We start from the raw sequence: 19122 nt of genomic DNA, 5'->3' as shown, positions 1-19122 counted from the left end.
TGGGCCCCTAGGGAGAGAGCGTCTTCCACCCCCTCCAGGAAAACTTTCTGTCTGATTCTTGCCTTTCCTCGGAGTGGAGGAAAGTATGAGAAGTCAGACACAAACCAAAGAGAACAAGTAATTATTCATCTTCTCGTTACTGCTATTACACAGGATAGATTTAGTGGAGGGTCACAGGCAGAAAAACTCCTGTACTTGCTATCCAAGCAAGTCTGTTACCCATGAAACTGTCTTGTGAATGAGACAGGTGTGAATTTCTAGTTCTCATTAGTTTGTCACAAAGAATGACCCCTTTATTTAAATTCTGTTTTTTAATTTTGTTGTGGGGTCACATCCAACAGTGCTCAGGGCTTACTCTGGCTCTGCACTCAGGAATCAATCCTGGTGGGACTCAGGGACCATCTACGGTGCAGGGTGAATGAAACGGGGGGTGGCCATGCGCAAGGCAATACCCTACCCCATTGTACTGTTTTTTCAGCCTCTGGGTTTCTGAGTTTTAACACAGGGGGGCAGAAACTGTCTCTAAGTCCCAGAATTGATGGGAAGGGAGAGGCTGGCTGTCCAAGAGCCATTCCATCTGTTGCTAGAGTCTGTGCATGGCAGTGGGGATGAGGACTCACTGGCTTTTTGGTGTTCACTGTTTATATACAATGCCTGTTTGGGTGAGGCTGGGGCTGGAGACCTTCATTCCTGCAGCTTAGATCACTGCTGGGGCTTTGGCTTCTGCACTCATGAGAAATTAGGTGAGTACTAGGTGAAGAAGGAGAGAGGAGGCTCCTCCACATTCAGAGTACCTGGACTCAGAGCCTGGTAAGTTGAGGTCACCTTCTTAGGTCAAGAGGCAACTGCGATGTGCAAATCAAAGGGCAGAAGTAAAAGCACAGGGTAGACTTGAAACACGACAGAGGTAGGGGACAGAGGTGACTCCAATCTGGACATATGACCTTGTCTACCCAGCCACTCCCACTTTCTTCCCCTTATATGTCCCCTCCCCACTGCCACCCACCTTGCTGTCATAGAACATTTCTCTTTCACCTTTGTCCCCATGTTCCCTCAGTCCTGACAGTGCCTGCCAAGTCTACCCTGAAAACGGTTCTCGAGTCAGCTCCTTCACTCTAGCCCTGCTGGGGTACCATGTGGTTACCAGCCCCCTGATTCTTTTCAGAGCCTGTCATGCTTGTTTGTTTCTTTTTTTTTTTTTTTTTTTGGTTTTTGGGCCACACCCGGTAACGCTCAGGGGTTACTCCTGGCTATGCGCTCAGAAGTCGCTCCTGGCTTGGGGGACCATATGGGATGCCGGGGGATCGAACCTCGGTCCGTCTCCTAGGCTAGCGCAGGTAAGGCAGGCACCTTACCTCCAGCGCCACCGCCCGGCCCCTGTTTGTTTCTTTTTTGGTCCACACCCAGCCGTGTTCAGGGGTTCCTTCTGGTTCTGCACTCAGAGATCTCTCCTGGCAGTGCTCAGGGGATTCTATGGGATGCCAGGAATTGAACTCGGGTGCAAGATCAGGGTTCTATTCATTGTACTACCACTCTGGGCCCTTCAGATCCTTTGAATGGCCCCACATCCCTGCTCTCTAGACTGTCCTGGACCCAAACCAAATGTCCTGCTAAGGCCAAGACAAGAACCTCTGAAAACTATAAGGACTTCCAATTCCACTGAGAACAAATTCCAAATGATGAACATAATGTCATATTCCCTGAGGGGTCCCCACAACCTCTCTAGTACCCAATGGTCACCTCCTGTGCCCCCTCTTCCCTCTAACTCTCAGGTGGTTTATAGTACCTGCTTTCCCGACTGTTCAGAACTGGGAAAACTCTTCCCTCAGATTCACCAAATCTCTAGTTTAGGCAAAAGGCTCTTTTCTCCAGTTCTCTAAGGAGTCAACACTGAAACTATTTAAGTTAAATTTAATATCCATGTTGTCCACTGGATTAAAACTCCCACTTGTGGGGTGCCAGCGCACAGAGGGAATCCCACACTAAGGGTTCGAGGACAGAACAGGCCTCTTCCCTGCACCTGGACAGGCATGGGGAGACAGTCCACAAATGGGCACCGTGACCTAGAGCTCACTCCCTCTTGTCTCTATGAACCCCGATGAGATACGACACATAAGGAGCCAATGCGTCACCCTGATGAGATATAAAACTAGCTTACTTTTGGTGTCCAGCCCACCGCGGTAGCCTGTCCAGCCCTTTAGAGTGATCGCATCTCCCAGGAGATTCAAGAACTTCTGAAAAGCATTGCTCCCAACTTCTGTAGGGAAGAATCAGAGGATGGACAGAAAAGGGGACATCAACATGGCCTGATGGGAGGTTGGGGGTCTCACAGGGTGCTGGCAGGGGGTTCCGTAAAAAAAAAGAAAAGCACTGGTTTGTCCCCTTGCTAGAGCTGCCTGCCAAGGTGCCAGCAGCAATATGAAAGCATCATTCTAACCCCTGAGTAATAAAGAGGTTTTCCAGAGAAGGGGGTACCCCTTCCTGACTCCCCCAGTCACACAAATCAGACAGAAAACCACCCATTGCTGTGACAGAAAATCAGAAAATCAGACAGAAAACCACCCATTGCTGTGAAGACTGCAGGGTCCAGTAGTGACCAAACCCATGGACTTTTCCATTGGGGAGCAATGGAAACCGTAGGTGGACGGTTGTGAATTGAACAAATGAGTGAAGCCGGATGATAATGGCCCTGGTGACATGCACTCCAATTTACTCTGAGATTTTGTAGCGTGACCAGCTATTTCTTTGTATCAAAGACACCCCCTTCATGGAATAGTTCAGGAAGGCAGGACAGGGTTTGGATGTGGAGAGGTGGGTTGGGGGGCACTCACCATTGCTGAACATCTCATCATCTGTGAGCTGCCCGTCTTTGGCAAAAAGCACCCCAAACTTGAAATTCACAGAGCCCTTCCAATGAGACAACAGAGGGTGTTAGATCGCACTTTCACCCACAGCAAACTGGCAAACCACACTCATTTTTTTCTTTGATGTTTAACTTTATTTCTTTTAAAAATAAATTCTCTCATTGAATCACTGTGAAATACATAGTTACAAAGTTGTTCATGACTGAGTTTTAGTCATATAATGCCCAATACACATCCCTTCACCAGTACACATTTCCTGCCACCAATGTCTCCAGTTTCTCTCTCCCGCCCTCTGCCCTGCCCTCTCCCTTGCCTGCCTCAGTGGTAGACATTCTCTCTCCTCCCTTTTTAAAAATTTAAACATCATGGTTACAAGGTTGCTCACTATGTTTTTTTTTGTTGTTGTTGTTTTGTTTTATTTTGTTTTGGGGCCACACCCATTTGACGCTCAGGGGTTACTCTTGGCTATGCACTCAGAAATCGCCCCTGGCTTGGGGGGACCATATGGGACGCCGGGGGATCGAACCGTGGTCCTTCCTTGGCTAGCGCTTGCAAGGCAGACACCTTACCTCTAGCGCCACCTTCCCGGCCCCACTATGGTTTTTTTTTCCCACAGATAAAGCTGTTCATGACTGAGTTACAATCATACAATGTACAACCTTCACCAGTACATATTTCCCATCACCAATGTCAACAGTTTCCCTCTCACCCTCCTTGATGCTCTCTTTTTCTCTCCCTTTCTAGACACTGTGGCAAACTGCAATTTTGAGTCATACTGTAGGTTACTGAGCAGAACAACAGTGACTAGACGGGCTCCTTGGGGATTTACTTCTTCCTCTCTACCCAGTATCAGCAACAATCCAACTTCAGAATTTTAGAGCAAAAAAGGGCCCCCGATACTATTATGTGCATAAATTCATTTTGATATCCCAGGCTAACAGATGCTGCAGGCCACAGTAGATCCTGGGTGAGGGAGGGACTGTAACTTCACAGGCCCCTTTTGTGGCAAAATTGTGCTCCTAATAAATGGCCCTGGGGGGTTCTGCACTGAGCTCAGAGCAATCCACAGCAGTAGCCCCAGCCCGCAGGCCCCTGGCACACACAGCTTGGAGCCTATGGCACTGCACTCCCAGCCCGGCTTTCTGGAGCAACTGCTTTGAATTAGAAGTGAAAGCCATGAGCAATGTGTTCTAAGAACTCATTTGTCCCAATTTCTAAAGGCATTTAATCCCAAGAAATCATAACCCAGATGTGGGGAAGGAAAGCCAATCAAAAAGGATCTAATTGAAATGCTCTGTCTGCCGTCTTCAGTTACAATGGGACCCCCTGGGCATGCTAAGTACCAAACTCAAGACGTGGGTCAAGGGAAGGGAGCTGGCTCAACTGTATGATTTGTTGTTTTTTTTTTTTTTTTTTTGCTGCCACATCTGGTAATGCTCAGGGTGTTAACCCTGGCTCTGCACTCAGGAACTCTTGGCAGTGCTTGGGGAACCATATGGGATGCCACAGATTAAACCTGGGTTGGGGGGCCGGTGAGGTGGCGCTAGAGGTTAGGTGTTTGCCTTGCAAGCACTAGCCAAGGAATGGGCTGCGGTTCGATCCCCTGACGTCCCATATGGTTCCCCCAAGCCAGGGGTGATTTCTGAGTGCATAGCCAGGAGTAACCCCTGAGCATCAAATGGGTGTGGCAAAAACAAAACAAAACAACAACAACAAAAAAAAAAACCTGGGTTGATCATGTACAAGGCAAACGCCCTACCTACTGTGGTATCTTTCCTGCCCCTTGTTTTTCTTTGTTTTCTTTTTCGATTCTTTTTTTGTTTTTGTTTTTGGGTCACACCCAGGGGCACTCAGCGATTACTCCTGGCTCTGTGTTCAGAAATCGCTCCTTGCAGGTTCAGGGATGCATCTGAGATGTCAGGAATCAGACCCAGGTTCATACCAGGTTGGCCACATACAAGACAAACACCCTACCACTGTGCTATCACTCCAGTCCCTATTTGGTTTTTTTTGTTTTTGTTTTTGGGTCACACCCGGCAGTGCTCAGGGGTTACTCCTAGCTCTACGCTCAGAAATCACTCCTGGCAGGCTTGGCGGACCACATGGGATGCCGAAATTCAAACCACCTTCTGCATGCAAGGCAAATGCCCTACCTCCATGCTATCTCTCCGGCCCCTATTTGTTTTGTTTTAATAAACCTTTACTATATTATGTTCTATACTCTTTTGGGTTTATGTATTTGTTTTTGGGCCACTTCCAGTGGTACTCCTGGTGGTACTCAGGGAACCATACGGAATGCTGAAAATCAAACTTGGTTTGCTGCATTCAAGGCAAATGCCCTACCCTTGTACTATTGCTCTGGCTCGTTTTTTTTTAATTTTGGCATGCCCAAAGTACTTCATAACAAAATAATCTGTGGGTAGAAGAGTATCAAAGTTTGCAAGGCTGTTTGAACCAACAGTACTTGGGGATTCTTTGTGGGAGCTGAAGGAAGAGAGGGAGCACAGAAAGCCTTGGGTGATGCATTTGCCAGAAGTCAAGGTAGAATGCCAGGCATCAGTAGCAGAGCTGGATTTGGGAGGATTTGAGACTCCAAATCCAGGATGTAGGCCAGTTTCCCAAAGTGAATGATACCACCCCCTGTAGGGGGCATTGGCACTCACCAGGTGGATGGCAGTAACCACAGGTGCTTAATTTAAAAGGGTAAATTTCCAGGGCAGCATTGGGTAATTTTTTTTCCCTAAAAAGGGATGATTAGGCAAATAAGTTTAGGAGCCTCCGATTTTTGTTTTCTTTTGCTTTGGAGACATATCTGGCACTGGTTCAAGGTTTCCTCTAGCTCTGTGCTCAAGGGACAACATCTGGCTTGAGGTTAGCACTGGGGTTGGCCAATCCAATGCAAGTTTCTTTCTTTTTTTTTTTTTTGTCTTCTGTTTTTGGGGCCACACCATTTGATGCTCAGGGGTTACTCCTGGCTAAGCGCTCAGAAATTGCCCCTGGTTTGGGGGGACCATATGGGGCACCAGGGGATCGAACTGCGGTCCTTCCTTGGCTAGCACATGCAAGGCAGACACCTTACCTCTAGCGCCACCTCACCGGCCCTATCAAGGCAAGTTTCTTACTTGTGGTAGCATCTGTCTGTCTGGCCCCACTGAAGAGTCTATTTTATTTTATTTTGAGTTTTGGGCTATACCTGGTGGTATTCAGGGTTTACTCCTGGCTTTGCAATCAGGGTCTCTAGTGGCAGGACCCTATGAAGTTGAGAGGATTGAACTGGGTGGCTGTGTGCAAGGCAAGTGCCCTACCTGCTGTTCTATTTCTCTGGACCCTGGAAGAGACAGTTTGAAGAAGTGCCAGGAGAAATGGCAGATGGGCAAGACAGGGACTGTGAAAGCTTTTACCAGGTTTGATAGAATAATAGGCCGAATGGTAGAGTCATTCACAGTGAGGCACAGTGGGCAGCCTAGGAATAGAATTTTGGATAGTTCCCTACTTGGGTTATGCACATAGGAAGCTCCCATATACTTTTCAAAAGTGGGCAGCAGGGGCTGGAAATGTGCAAATAAACCTGGTCTTCTGTAAATCAACCTGCCATGTACAAACCCTTTTTATCTACTCAATGAAAGACAAAATCTCTTGCTGGCTCTGATCATATGCGAGAGCTGGAATTTGTCCAAAGATATTTAAGGAACTTGATTGTTTTTTCTACCTTCACAGTTAGCTGCTTACAAGAGGCTGAAACACACACTGGGAATGAAAAACTGAACACAACAGTAGAAGTTGCCCAGAGGCAGAGACAGACTCAAGGCTCAGTGATGAGGTGTGAGCTGTGAATGGAATGAGATGCCTGTGGGTAGAGCAGGATACCACCCCAGATCTCCCCAAACCACTCACCTCTTGTTCCTCCAGAACCAGCAAGTCCTGTTAAGGAAAGAGGACAAGGTTAAGTACCTGTTTTACTGGAACAACGATGATGGTATTAGTTGAATTCTGAAAAGCCAAGCTTCATTTTACTAATGTGGATGCCACTTTGTTTGGGGAAGGGGGAAAGGAAGTGAAGGAGCATTCCCTGAAAGTACTTTAAAAAATTCAAGTTTAAGGGCTGGAGTGGTGGCACAAGTGGTAAGGTGTCTGCCTTGTGCATGCTAGCCTAGGACGGACATAGGGTCGATCCCTTGGTGTCCCATATGGCCCCCAGGACAGGAGCAATATCTGAGCACATAGCCGGGAGTGACCCTGAGTGTCAGCGAGTGTGGCCCAAAATCCAAAAAAAAAAAAAAAAAATTTCAAGTTTAGTTTTAGAGACTTTTGGAAAATGTCTGATAACTTAGGAGAGTCATATTCAGTCACAAACAACCCTCAGGAAACAAAACTGAGGACTGAGGGGAAGGGACTCTCTGACTTCCAGTTTCTCTATATGGTTCCAAACTGGTATCACAAGTTGTGTCAAGAAAGCTTTGATCCAAGAAACTTCCGCCAGGAGGGCAGCCACACAGACCCCCTAATCTCTACAAGCAGCTTGGGGGAGAGGGGACACTGGGGATTGGGGAAGTGATAACTGCGTTTCTGTCTGCACTTTGGACCCAGTGGTTTACAATAACTCCACAGATAATAACTCTGCCGATCCTTATTCAAGGCTTCCCCAGGACAAGTCTGGAAACCAGGAGTGGGTGGGCACACTTGTGAACAACACAGGACAGATGTCAGGGGTAGCCAAAGGCACAGTCTACTTAGGGGAGAAATCAAGGCAGATTGAGGGCACTGAGAGCATTGTTTCTGATCTGAGAACTATAAGCACTGGGTTACAGTCCAGGCAGGCAGGGACCGAAGAGATAGCACAGCAGCATTTGCCTTGCAAGCGGCCAATCCAGGACCAAAGGTGGTTGGTTCGAATCCCGGTGTCCCATATGGTCCCCCGTGCCTGCCAGGAGCTACTTCTGAGCAGACAGCCAGGAGTAACCCCTGAGCACCGCCGGGTGTGGCCCCCCCCCAAAAAAGAAAAACAATCCAGGCAGGCAGGGGTGCTATATCTCGCCTCCCTGCTGCCTTTCTCATTTTGAGGGTGCTGGGGGTGCAAATGGGAGACTGGGCAGCGATGATGGCTGAGGGAACTTGCTTGGCTGCTAGGATGAGAAAGAAGAACACAGAGAGGGCTTTGGGGACTTGGGGCTACTGTGTCTGGTGGGGCTGGGGGGCACAACCAGGTTCGAGGGAAAGAATTACACATGATAAGCTGTAGGTACACAGGAAGAAATAAAATGAAATAAAGTTCACACGCATAGTGTGTGCTTATAATATAAATGCACTTTTAAATTTGATTTGCTCTAAAGAATTACTTTAGAGCATAATCTATCTTGAAGCTGCTTAAAATTTAGACACACACACAGATTTGTTTTGCCTTAGTTCCTTCCGGGATTGAGGCAGGGAACACACGATATTTAAAAATTATATTAGAGTGAAAGTTATGGGGATGCTATGAGTCAAGCTAAGCTACGAGTCAGCAGCTTTAAGTTGAGACAAGTGGGCAAATCCCTTTGTTGGGTGGTGTGGGCTTCCTCCAAAGTACCAGCCAGCACAAAACTCCTCGGGGAGCCCCTCCTGGCTTGCTCTCAGTATCCTTCCTTGGCATGCCCAGGCTTTAACACAGAACTGGCACTTCATTGGTGAGGGTTGGAGCTTGATGTTTCAAAGTTAAGTGATTTCTTTTTTTTGTTTTTGTTTTTGTTTTTGGGTCACAACCAGTGGTGCTCAGGGGTTACTCTTGGCTGTCTGCTCAGAAATAGCTCCTGGTAGGCACGGGGGACCATATGGGACACCGGGATTCAAACCAACCACCTTTGGTCCTAGATCGGCTGCTTGCGAGGCAAACGCTGCTGTGCTATCTCTCCGGGCCCCAAGTGATTTCTTTTTTTCTTTTTTTCTTTTTTTTGGGTCACACCTGGCAGCACTCAGCGGTTACTCCTGGCTCTGTGCTCAGAAATCGCTCCTGGCAGGCTCAGGAGACAATATGGGATGCTGGGATTCGAGTCACCATCCTTCTACACACAAGGCAAACACCGTACCTCCAAGCTATCTCTTCGGCCCCATTAAGTGATTTCAACAGCGAGAATAGGTCGGGCTCATATTTTCCTAAGCACCTTTATATAGATTATAACTCAAAACTTTTTTTTTCCTAAAGTGGCCTGTGATATTTTGGGAAGCGAAGCCAAGTGGTGTTCTGGGGGTTCTTCTCTGTAATACTCAGTCAATCAGGCCTGTAGCTCAATGATCAGGCCTGAAGCTGCAGTGCTACTTAGACCCTGCAATGCCAAGGACCACCAGAACCACCTTGGCAATGCTCAGAGGTGTCCAGGACCACACCCAGTGATGCTGGGGAGAACCACATGGTGCTGGGAAGGGAACTGGGGTGAGTCAAAGGCAAGGACTTTCTGGCCCTACACAGTATTCTTGGAACATTAAAGCCTAAGGAACCAGGATAGCTTTCTGGATCCTCCAAGTTCCTCATAGGGTCCTATGTGTTTTGGGGTCCAAAAAAGACATTTTGCATTTTATCAAATAGGAAGAAAAATAAAACCAAATGAACAAACCTTCCATTGCACAAAATTCCATATCACACTCACAGTAAATAGGATTCTCGTCAGAGTCTGTTTTTCCAGTTCATGGATTCAGGACAGAGACTTCAGTGGCTCTCAGCATTACTGAGAACTTTCCACACACCCCAATTCCCAGCCTTTGTCTAAGTCAAACAGAGAAGGGGCTTTTGTAGCTCCGAGGTGACTCGGCTGCCACATGTGGGTGCTCTTGGGGCGTACACAGCACTGAAACCGACATTTCTATAGTTCCAAAGCATAAAGTCGCTGTTACCTTTTGTATCTCAGGATGAAAGATTTCCCTGGGGCCTTTCTCAAATTTGTCCAGATTCATGGCACTGAAACAGAAGGGACAGAACAAGACACGTGGGTGGAAACAGCAGTGACAGGAGCAAGTGTCAGGCACACTAAGAAGCTAAGACTTGGCTTGGGACAAAAGTCACAGAGTCCCCCAGAGACAGCTGCAGGAACAGGGCATGGGCGAGCACTGGGGAATGTCCACCATAGTGTCCTTTACTATTACTATAGAAAAGTCCCCATCAGGGGATGGAGCAATAGCACAGAGGGGAGGGTACTTGCCTCGGATGCAACTGACCTCGGTTTGATTCCTAGCATCCCTGGCATCATATATGGTACCTTGAGCACCTCAAGGAGTAATTTCTGAGTGCAGAGCCAGGAATAATCACTGAGCACTGCCAGGTGTGGCCCCCCCAAAACAGAAAGAAAACCCACCTCCATAAAGCCCACAAGAAAGGAAGGAGCTTGAGGCAATCTTGGTGCATCCTTAAAAAACTGATTTCTACTTACTGAGATTATGACTGGCTCACATCTCACCCAGCCATTAATTCATAATAAACAATACCGATATTTTCTTCTGCCTCTGGAAATTTCTCTGCCTCTCAGAGCAAAAGACCCTCCTTAGCAAGATTGCTGCTTCATGGTTACTTTCATTTGCTCAATTTTATAATTTCTTTTTTGTTTGTTTGTTTTTGGATCATACCTGGTGGTTCTCAGGGGTTACTCCTGTCTCTGTGCTCAGAAGTCGCTCCTGGCAGGCATGGGAACCATATGAGATGCCAGGATTTGAACCACTGTCCGTCCTGGATCAGCTCCTTGCAAGACAAATGCCTTACCGCTGTGCTGCTATCTCTCCAGCCCAATTATATAATTTCTTCTTTTTATTAATTTATTTTTGTGTTTTGGGTCACACCCGGCAGCACTCAGGGGTTACTCCTGGCTCTACACTCAGAAATTGCTTCTGGCAGGCTTGGGGGACCATATGGGATGCCGGGATTCGAACCACCGTCCTTCTACATGCAAGGCAAATGCCTTATCTCCATGCTATCTCTCCGGCCCCAATTTTATAATTTCTTAAAGTTTGGTTTTGGGAGTCAAGAGGAAGGATTTAGGTTATCTTTGATCAGTGCTCAGAAGTTACTCCTAGTTCTCTGCTCTGGGGATCATTGTGGCATAATGGGATGGTGGCTTCAGCAGGCATGTAAATCATGTACTCAGCTTTTTGAACCATCTCTCTAGCCCCTAACATTTTACTTTGGACAAGAAACACTCATTTTCTTTTTTGTTTGCTTTTTGGGTCATGCCTGCTGTGCTCGGGGATTATTCTTGGTTCTGAGTTCAGGGATCACTCCTGGTAGTGCTTAGGAAACCATATGTAGTACCAAAGGTCTAACCAGGTTTGGCCCATGTGTAAGGCAAGCACCTTACACACTGCACTCTCTCCAGTCCCACTTTTTTTGGGGGAAGGGGGTCACACCCAGCAGTGCTCAGGGGTACTCCTGACTCTACGCTCAGAAATTGCCCCTAGCAGGCTCGGGGGACCATATGAGATGCCGGATTCGAATCACTGTCCTTCTGCATGCAAGGCAAATGTCCCACCTCCATGCTATCTCTCAGGCCCCTCCAGTCCCACTTTTATTATTTATTTATTTATTTATTTATTTATTTATTTATTTATTTATTATTTCATTTTAAACTCCTTCAGCTTTCCCTCCCTCCCTCCTTCCCTCCTTCCCTCCCTCCCTCCCTCCCTCCCTCCCTCCCTCCCTCCCTCCCTCCCTTCCTTCCTTCCTTCCTTCCTTCCTTCCTTCCTTCCTTCCTTCCTTCCTTCCTTCCTTCCTTCCTTCCTTCCTTCCTTCTTTCCTTTTTCTCCTTTCTTCTATCTTGGGGAAAGAGAAGGGTTTGGCAGTGTTTAGGGCTTACTCTTGGTTCTGAGCTGAGGCATCATTCCTGGTAGGATAGAGGGACCATATGGAGTGCCAGGGATCTGGGTCGGCATGTGTAAGGCAAACTACCTTCCCACTATATCCAGGCCCATAAACTAAAGTGTTTCTTTTTTTCTTTTAATGGGCCTCATCTGTCTGTGCTCAGAGGTAACTCCTGGCTATGCACTCGAGCTCAGGGAACCAAATGGGATGCAGGTGATCAAACTTGGGTCAACCAAATGCCCCACACACTATACTATTGTTCTGGCCCAAACTAAAGTATGTTTAAGGCCCATGAGGCTAGACTTCGAATCCCATGAGTAAAAGTGAGAAGAGTAAACATTAGTACTTTAGAAATTCACTACAAGACAGGTACCATAATAAGTGCTTCATTTATATGGACATTCTTTAAGTTTGTATGGGTAAGTACTGTTTTAGTCCCACTTAACGATTAGGACATACACATGAAAGCCAAGATGGTTAAGTAAGGAAACCTAGATTAACTTGCACAGGGATGACCTGGGTTCAATCCCTAATACTCTTCCCACAATGTCCCCCCAAGTCCTGCCAGGAGTGATCCCTGAGTGAAGAGCCAGGAGTAAGTCCTGAGCACTGCTGGATGTGAACCAAAAATAGAACAACAATAATAAAAAATGGAGCCAAAATTTGAACTCAGATCGATCCAATTTTATAGTATTTATATTTTAATTTCCTTCGAAGTTTTCAAATTCATAAATAGAAAGAAAAAAACCCATAAGCTCTTATATTGACAGTAACTGGGCAAGTTTTCCTAGTTCTACCTCATTTTGGTTTTGGGACACAGCCAGAAGTGCTCAGGGGATCTTCCTGGCTCTGTGCTCAAGAGTGACCCCTGGGATACTCAGTGCCAGGAATTGAACTGGGCTCGGCAGGATGCCAGGCAAGTACCTGACCCTGGGCTCCCTTTGGGACTCCTGTTGGTGCTTTCTTTCATTTTTTTTCTTTTCGTTTTGTTTTTAGGTCACACCCGGCAGCACTCAGTTGTTACTCCTGGCTCTATGCTCAAAAATCGCTCCTGGCAGGCTCAGGGGACCATCTGTGATGCCAGGTTTTGAACCACCATCCTTTTGCATGCAAGGCAAACACCCTACCTCCATGCTATCTCTCTGGCTCCATGCTGGTGCTTTCTTTTTTTTTTTTTTGGTTTTTGGGCCACACCCGGTGACGCTCAGGGGTTACTCCTGGCTATGCGCTCAGAAGTCACTCCTGGCTTGGGGGACCATATGGGACACCAGGGGATCGAACCGTGATCCGTCCTAGGCTAGCGCTGGCAAGGCAGACGCCTTGCCTCTAGCGCCACTGCCCCAGCCCCGCTGGTGCTTTCTTAACTCAGCACAGGGCAAGTCTGCAGATCTGAGACCAAATCCAGCTCAAGAATAAGACCCGAACACATTTACTTGGGGGACCAGGGATGTGGCCCCAGGGCAAGAGCACATGCCTGGCATGAGTGACGCCCTGGATTCAAGCCTCACTGTTGTATGTCCTCCCACTGTTGGACACTGAACATGCCGGGTGTCATCAATGCCAGTGTGAAATCTCCTTTCCCCAAAAAACTGACTTGGTTATCTTAATGCTCTTGCAGCAATTGAGTCCCATATGAGGGGTCTTCTGTGAAGTTTGTTGTAGCTGCCACAGGGAAAGTGTTATCTCCTACACCTAATGTGGCCAGGAAGGTGTGAGGTGGGGGTGTGTGAAGACGCCTCTACTCGCACACTCAGGCATGGCTGACACACTGACATGGTAAAAACTTCAGTGAGATGTGACCTCTGAGACTCTTGCTTCTTTTCAGGGGAGTAGAAACAACTGGGGGGCTGGGGTGAGTTGGGATGAAGACTTCCTGGAAGAAGGCCTGCCAGGTACTAGCTGGTAGAAGGAAACCTTCCATGGCTGAGGGAAACTTTTGCTGGGGTGGCGTTCCCCATGAGATCAGTTCCCCAGTGTGGAGAGGGAGGTGGGAAGGTGGTTCACGGAGGCAATGAGGTATTCTGGTCACTGGACCTCCTATTTGGCAGGGAGCCTGCCTGCTCTCCTGACGAGCATCCGCTGAAACCCAGGCTTCTCTTTCAATACAGAGAAGTGAAAGGAAAATGTGGATATATTGACTTTCAAAACAGCATCTGCATGTAGATGAGAAAAAGCAGCAGTTTCTGTGAGAGGAAAAGGCTAAGTCCCCTCAGCTGCACCCCACACTGGTTTTTCCCTACTAGAGCTCCATTTCTTCAGTTATCAAATGTGGGTGGTTGTGGAGGAGACTGCATGGAGGAACACAAGCCAAGGATTTAGCAGAGCGTCTGCGAGAGGTTACAGGCTGCTGAGAGCGGAAGGAAAGGGCAGCCACAGGCACTGGGTCCCAGGTACTCACCTCAAGATGGACTTCACAGAGAGCGTCTTTGTGGGGCTGTAGGGAAGGCATATTTTCTGGGTCCCCTGCAAAGTCAAAAAAGCCGGCAATGAGAAGGTAGCTGACTTGAAGGGGGTGACTTGGCCCTGAAAGGAGATACAGGCCCAGCCTCCTCACTTCTCTCAAGGGTCAGGGAATGAAGATGATACTTCTGCTTCGTTGTTTGTTTGTTTGGTCACCCACTCATAGAAAATGTTTCTAATGGTGCTGAAGGTTTACTTCTAACTCCTGGAGGGCTCAGGGAACTTGTAAAGAATTCTGGGGATCGAACCCAAACTGGCTTTGTGCAAGGCAAGTGCTCTCGCCAAGGTGCCATATTTCTGGCCCTAGAAGATTGTTCTGTGATGGATAAATCTTGCTTTCGCTGCAGAGACCTTTCCTCCCTCCACTCCCCAGGCCTACTCTCAGCTTCTCTCTTCAAGCGCAGACGGGCCTGGTATCTGGGGTGCTAAGGAGTTCTCAGCTGGGGGCGACTGCAACCCTGAGTGCTGTGGGCAGGGCCTGGTCTCTGAGTTGAGTTGCTTCGTCCTCATAGAACAAGATAGGGAAAAATCTGTGATCTTGCTGGCTGGGAATCAAAGGCGAATGAACTCAACACGAATCCTCCTGAGGCAACAATCTCACGTCATTTAAAAGCCTGTTTCCTCGTCTATGATGCTCATCTGTAGCACCGCGCATCTAATGCACAGACGCGCATTTGAAATAAAAGGGGATGAATGAAAGTGGGACTCAAACACCTGAAGAGGGGTTATGAGTATTCTCTGACTGGGAGACCACACGGGTTTAGACCCATAGAAGCCTCACACTCCACCGCAGTTAGCCAAAGGGATGGTGATGACATGACATTTAAACAATGAGCTGGAGAAAGAGGAGAGTGGGGAGAACACTTGCCTCGCATGTTGCCAGCTCGGGTGCAATCCCTGGTTCCCCATATGGTCCCCTGATCTCTACCAGGAGTGATCCCTGAGCAAAGTACCAGGATTAAGCTATGAGAACTGCCTTGTATGTCCTAAATCTCCACTCCCAGAAAACAAAACAAAACAAATAACAACACCATCCCCTGCTAGCCATGTTGGATGTGGCCCCTAAACCAGAAATGAACAAAAACACAAAAATCCCCAAAGTGAAACAAAACCCCAAAATGTGTTATATAAAAAAGTGTTGGGGCCTGGAGAGGCAGTATAGAGGGCAAGGCATTTGCTTTGCATGCTGCTAACCAAGGTTAGATCCCTGGCATCCTATATGGTCTCCTAGACCACCCCCCAGGAATGATCCCTGAATGCCAAGCCAGGAGGAGTAAGCCCTGAGCACTGTTGGATCTGGCCCCCAAAACCAAACAGAACCACATGACCTAGCTCCATTCACATTGTAACAAAAGGCAAATTTTCATTTTTCTACTAGTAGTATTTCCATTTTGGTTAGTTTTGGGGCCACACCCATCTATACTCAAAGCTCAACTTCTGGCAGGGCTGGGAGAACCGTATGTATTTCTGGGGAGCTTGAAACTGGGTCTGCCATTGTACATACCATCACCCTAGACTAGAGGGTGTCGTACTAAGTGAAATTAGTCAGAGGAAGGACTAATAGCAGACAGTTTCACCCATTTAGGGTATGTACAGAAGAAAGCCAAGAAAGGAGGAAGTCTAATAATTATAATAATGATAATAATTGTGCATGGAAGCGTGTGTGTGTGTGTGTGTGTGTGTGTGTGTGTGTGTGTGTGTGTGTGTGTGTGTCCATAACTGGGAACCAAACCTACAAGGCAAAAATGCCCTACCCCCACACCACAACCCTGGAATCTCAACCTCTTGAACTCTGAATTACTCTGAATCGGAAAATTGAGCTGGGGAGAAGAGGCAGACTGAAGTGACAAGGTTACAGTGGAGGAGGGTCTCGGGCACTGTGGTAGGGGTGGCAGGGCAGTAACTGTACCCATGGCTAGGAACATACACATTGCTGCAACCACAGGCTTTTAGCTACATAAAGAAAAGACAAGAAAGGTTTCTTCATTTTGCCCTTTTAGGCTTTGTCTCTGCCTATTGAGGGGACTTCAATTGAAATTAAATTTTTGTTTTTTCTTTTTTATTGCACCCGGGCTATCTGTTCAAATGAGCTAGCTGTGTGCAAGGCAAATGACCTACTGCTGTGCTATCTCTCTGGCCCCACTGTTTGTTCTTTTTTGTTTTGGGGTCATACCTGGCAGTGCTCAGGGGCTACTCTTGGCTTTGCACTCAGGGATCACTCCTGGCAGGGCTTGAGGGACCACCTGGGATCAAACTCAGGTTAGCCATGTGAAGGCAAGTGCTCTTCCCACTCTACCATCTCTCTAGCTCTGACATTATTTTTTGTTTTGTTTTGTCGTTTGCATTGCACAAATTGGAGAAGCTTTACAAATCTAGAGGAACAGTATGATGGAAAAGAGACATTTTCAAATCCTCCTAAGCCATCCATTGAAAGCTGGGTTCTCTCTGTGGCCTCAGCCTGCCTCAATGGGGGCCCCCGCGTGGCCCCCAAACCATGCCTATTGTCAAAAGAGAGCTGGACATGGACCTTCTTACCTGGCTCCTCCCACCCCTACTTTTCTTCCCATCCAGCACACATGGGCAGTTTCAAGTGAAGCCCAGAGGCCAGCCAGTTACTCACTGTTTTCCTCCAGAGGATTGCCCGATACTGAGGGACGCGCTGATTGTTCTGGTCTGAAAGCGTCACTGATAGGAAGAAGGGGCTCTTCTCTGCATCGTTTCCAATGTAATTCTGATGGACTGGAAAAGACAGTCTTAGGACTGAGAAAATGCACCTGGTGGTGCCCACGGGCAGTGGGTACTTTTGGTGGCATTCACCTCTGATGACATGATCACTGCCCAGCCCAGGGCAGGTGTAGATAACTGCACACCACGTTCCTTCCTAGAGACCTGCTCAGGGATGAACACATGACCCAATACTATCCCTGGAGACAGGAGGACATGGGCTAAGGTGTCTTGGAAAAAGGTCTTAGGATCTCAGGATGAAAGATTTCCACACTGGGACATGGCGATATCTAGATGGGATGCCTGGAACTGCTGCAACCATTCTGGGACCCTGAGGAGGGACTAGCCTGATAGACATTGATGAGCCCTTGAATCCTGGAGCCTGCCCTATGGTGCAATTCCTCTGGTGGAGACAGCTTAAGGCACCCCTATTAATGGCATTAATCGTGTCTAATACCACCACTGAAAGCATTCGGTTGTCAGGCATTTTGGATAGACAACTTCCCTACTCATTTCCCTACTTTGTTTTGTCTAGCTCATGTTAGGTGAAAAAACAAATACTTATCAAAACCTATGGGGTAATGTCTCTACTTCTGCATTAGCCCTGAAGTTCAGGGAATCACTTATCTTCTTCACTGTCTTGAAATAAATGTCCGTTACCCACCACAAACACTACAGTCATCTGGTTATGTCTAATGTTGTCACTCCTGCCTAGAAATTTCTCCTTACTTCTCAAAGCACTCAGTTATATAATCTAATACCCTTTAAGCCTCCAGAACAGAAAACAGTGGACATAAATAAGAGAATGAATAAAAAAATCAAAAGTAAAGGAAAGAAAAGAAAGCAAGACAGGTAGGAGGGGAAGAAAAAAAAAAGAAACCAAAGAAAGAGGGGAAAATGAAAAAGAGAGAAAAATGGAATACAGCCCTCCTGAGACCAAGACTGAATCTTTGGATTTATGAAGATACTGAGCACTTTCCCACATGCAGCAGGACAGAATCACACAAAGTCTAACTTCTGTTTTGTGTATTCCTTCTTTCCCACCTCCCCCAGGGCATACCTTGTCCTAAAAAATACTTGAAGTACCATCTGGTGTGGTATTCTGGGTTCTCTAAGTGCACGTCTGTCCTTCGCCAAGTGCCTGGGAGAGCAGTCGCATTCTGGAAGGGAACAAAATGGGCAGTAAGAAGTTCATTCAGAAGGAAAGCAAAAAAGTGGGGCCGGAGCTATAGCACAGCAGGCTGGGCTTTTGCCTTGCACTCAGCAGCCCTGGGTTCAATCCTCGGCATCCCATTTGGTCCCCAAGTACTGCCAGGAGTGATTTCTGAGCAGAGTCAGGAGTAAGCTGACCTGAGTGCCACAGGTGTGGCCCAAGAGAAAAAAAAAGGCAACAGCTGGCAAGGAATCAGAGGACAGGCCGTCACTAAGAAAGATCTGTTTATCAGATGGGTATTGGGTGAATACAAAGGCAGCCTTTGTATCCTAGTCACTGTTTCCTTTGAAGTGCAGACACTTCTCAGTTTAATCTCTGCTTCCACTTGCTTGGACAGTGGTGTTTCCTCCTCGAAGTTGCCTTTAGCCTTAATGTCATGAAGTGTTTTGCCTATGTTTTCCTCTACAAGCCTTATGTTTTCAGGTCTAATATCAAGATCTTTAATCTATTTTGTTTTGACCTTTGTGCATGGTATTAAAGAAAGGTCTACGTTCACTGTATGCCTGTAATTGACTGGTTTTCTCAAAACCACTTGTTGGAGAGAGCGTCCTTGCTCCACTTCATATTTGTTGCCCTTTTATCCAAGATTAATTGATTGTATGCGGGGGGAGGGGGGTGTCAGTCTCAGAATACTAAGATATAGAAGGTACTGGTACAATTTAACAAGTAAAAAGAATCTAACCTCTTCAAAAAGAGGGGGAAATAAAATAAACATTTCCTTAAAGAAGAAATACAAATGGCCAAAAGATACATGAAAAAAATACTCTACTTCACTAATCACCAGGGAGATGCAAATCGAAACAACAATGAGGTACCATCTCATACCATAGATACCATGCATACCTCACAAAGAACAAGAACAACAAGTGTTGGTGTGGATGTGGGGAGAAAGAGACTGTCATTCACTTCTGGTGGGAATGTTGTCTAGTCCAGCCTTTCTGGAAAACAATGTGATATTCCTTAAAAAATTGGAAATTAAAAAAAAATTGGAAATTAAGCTTCCTTATGATCCAGCAATAGCACTCCTAGGGATCTACCCTAGGGAC

At 47.0% G+C, this 19122-nt stretch overlaps 1 protein-coding gene across 2 annotated transcripts in view; it reads right to left on the bottom strand.

Annotated features, from left to right (window-relative positions):
* Positions 1-19122, bottom strand: part of GARNL3 (GTPase activating Rap/RanGAP domain like 3) — a 131411-nt gene that overhangs the window by 36619 nt on the left and 75670 nt on the right. For both annotated transcript variants that reach the window (XM_049774130.1, XM_049774131.1), the window contains 7 exons: positions 17924-18023; positions 16760-16878; positions 14078-14142; positions 9729-9792; positions 6759-6785; positions 2832-2907; positions 2159-2257 (listed from right to left, as the gene is read on the bottom strand). In XM_049774130.1, the coding sequence (XP_049630087.1) occupies positions 2159-2257; positions 2832-2907; positions 6759-6785; positions 9729-9792; positions 14078-14142; positions 16760-16878; positions 17924-18023 (550 nt within the window). The remainder of the gene's footprint in view (positions 1-2158; positions 2258-2831; positions 2908-6758; positions 6786-9728; positions 9793-14077; positions 14143-16759; positions 16879-17923; positions 18024-19122) is intronic.

This window comes from Suncus etruscus, chromosome 5 (assembly GCF_024139225.1).
Source record: "Suncus etruscus isolate mSunEtr1 chromosome 5, mSunEtr1.pri.cur, whole genome shotgun sequence".
Taxonomy (NCBI): Eukaryota; Metazoa; Chordata; class Mammalia; order Eulipotyphla; family Soricidae; genus Suncus; species Suncus etruscus.
The sequence above is the reverse complement of the archived record's forward strand: the minus strand, read 5'-3'. Positions and strand labels throughout refer to the sequence as shown.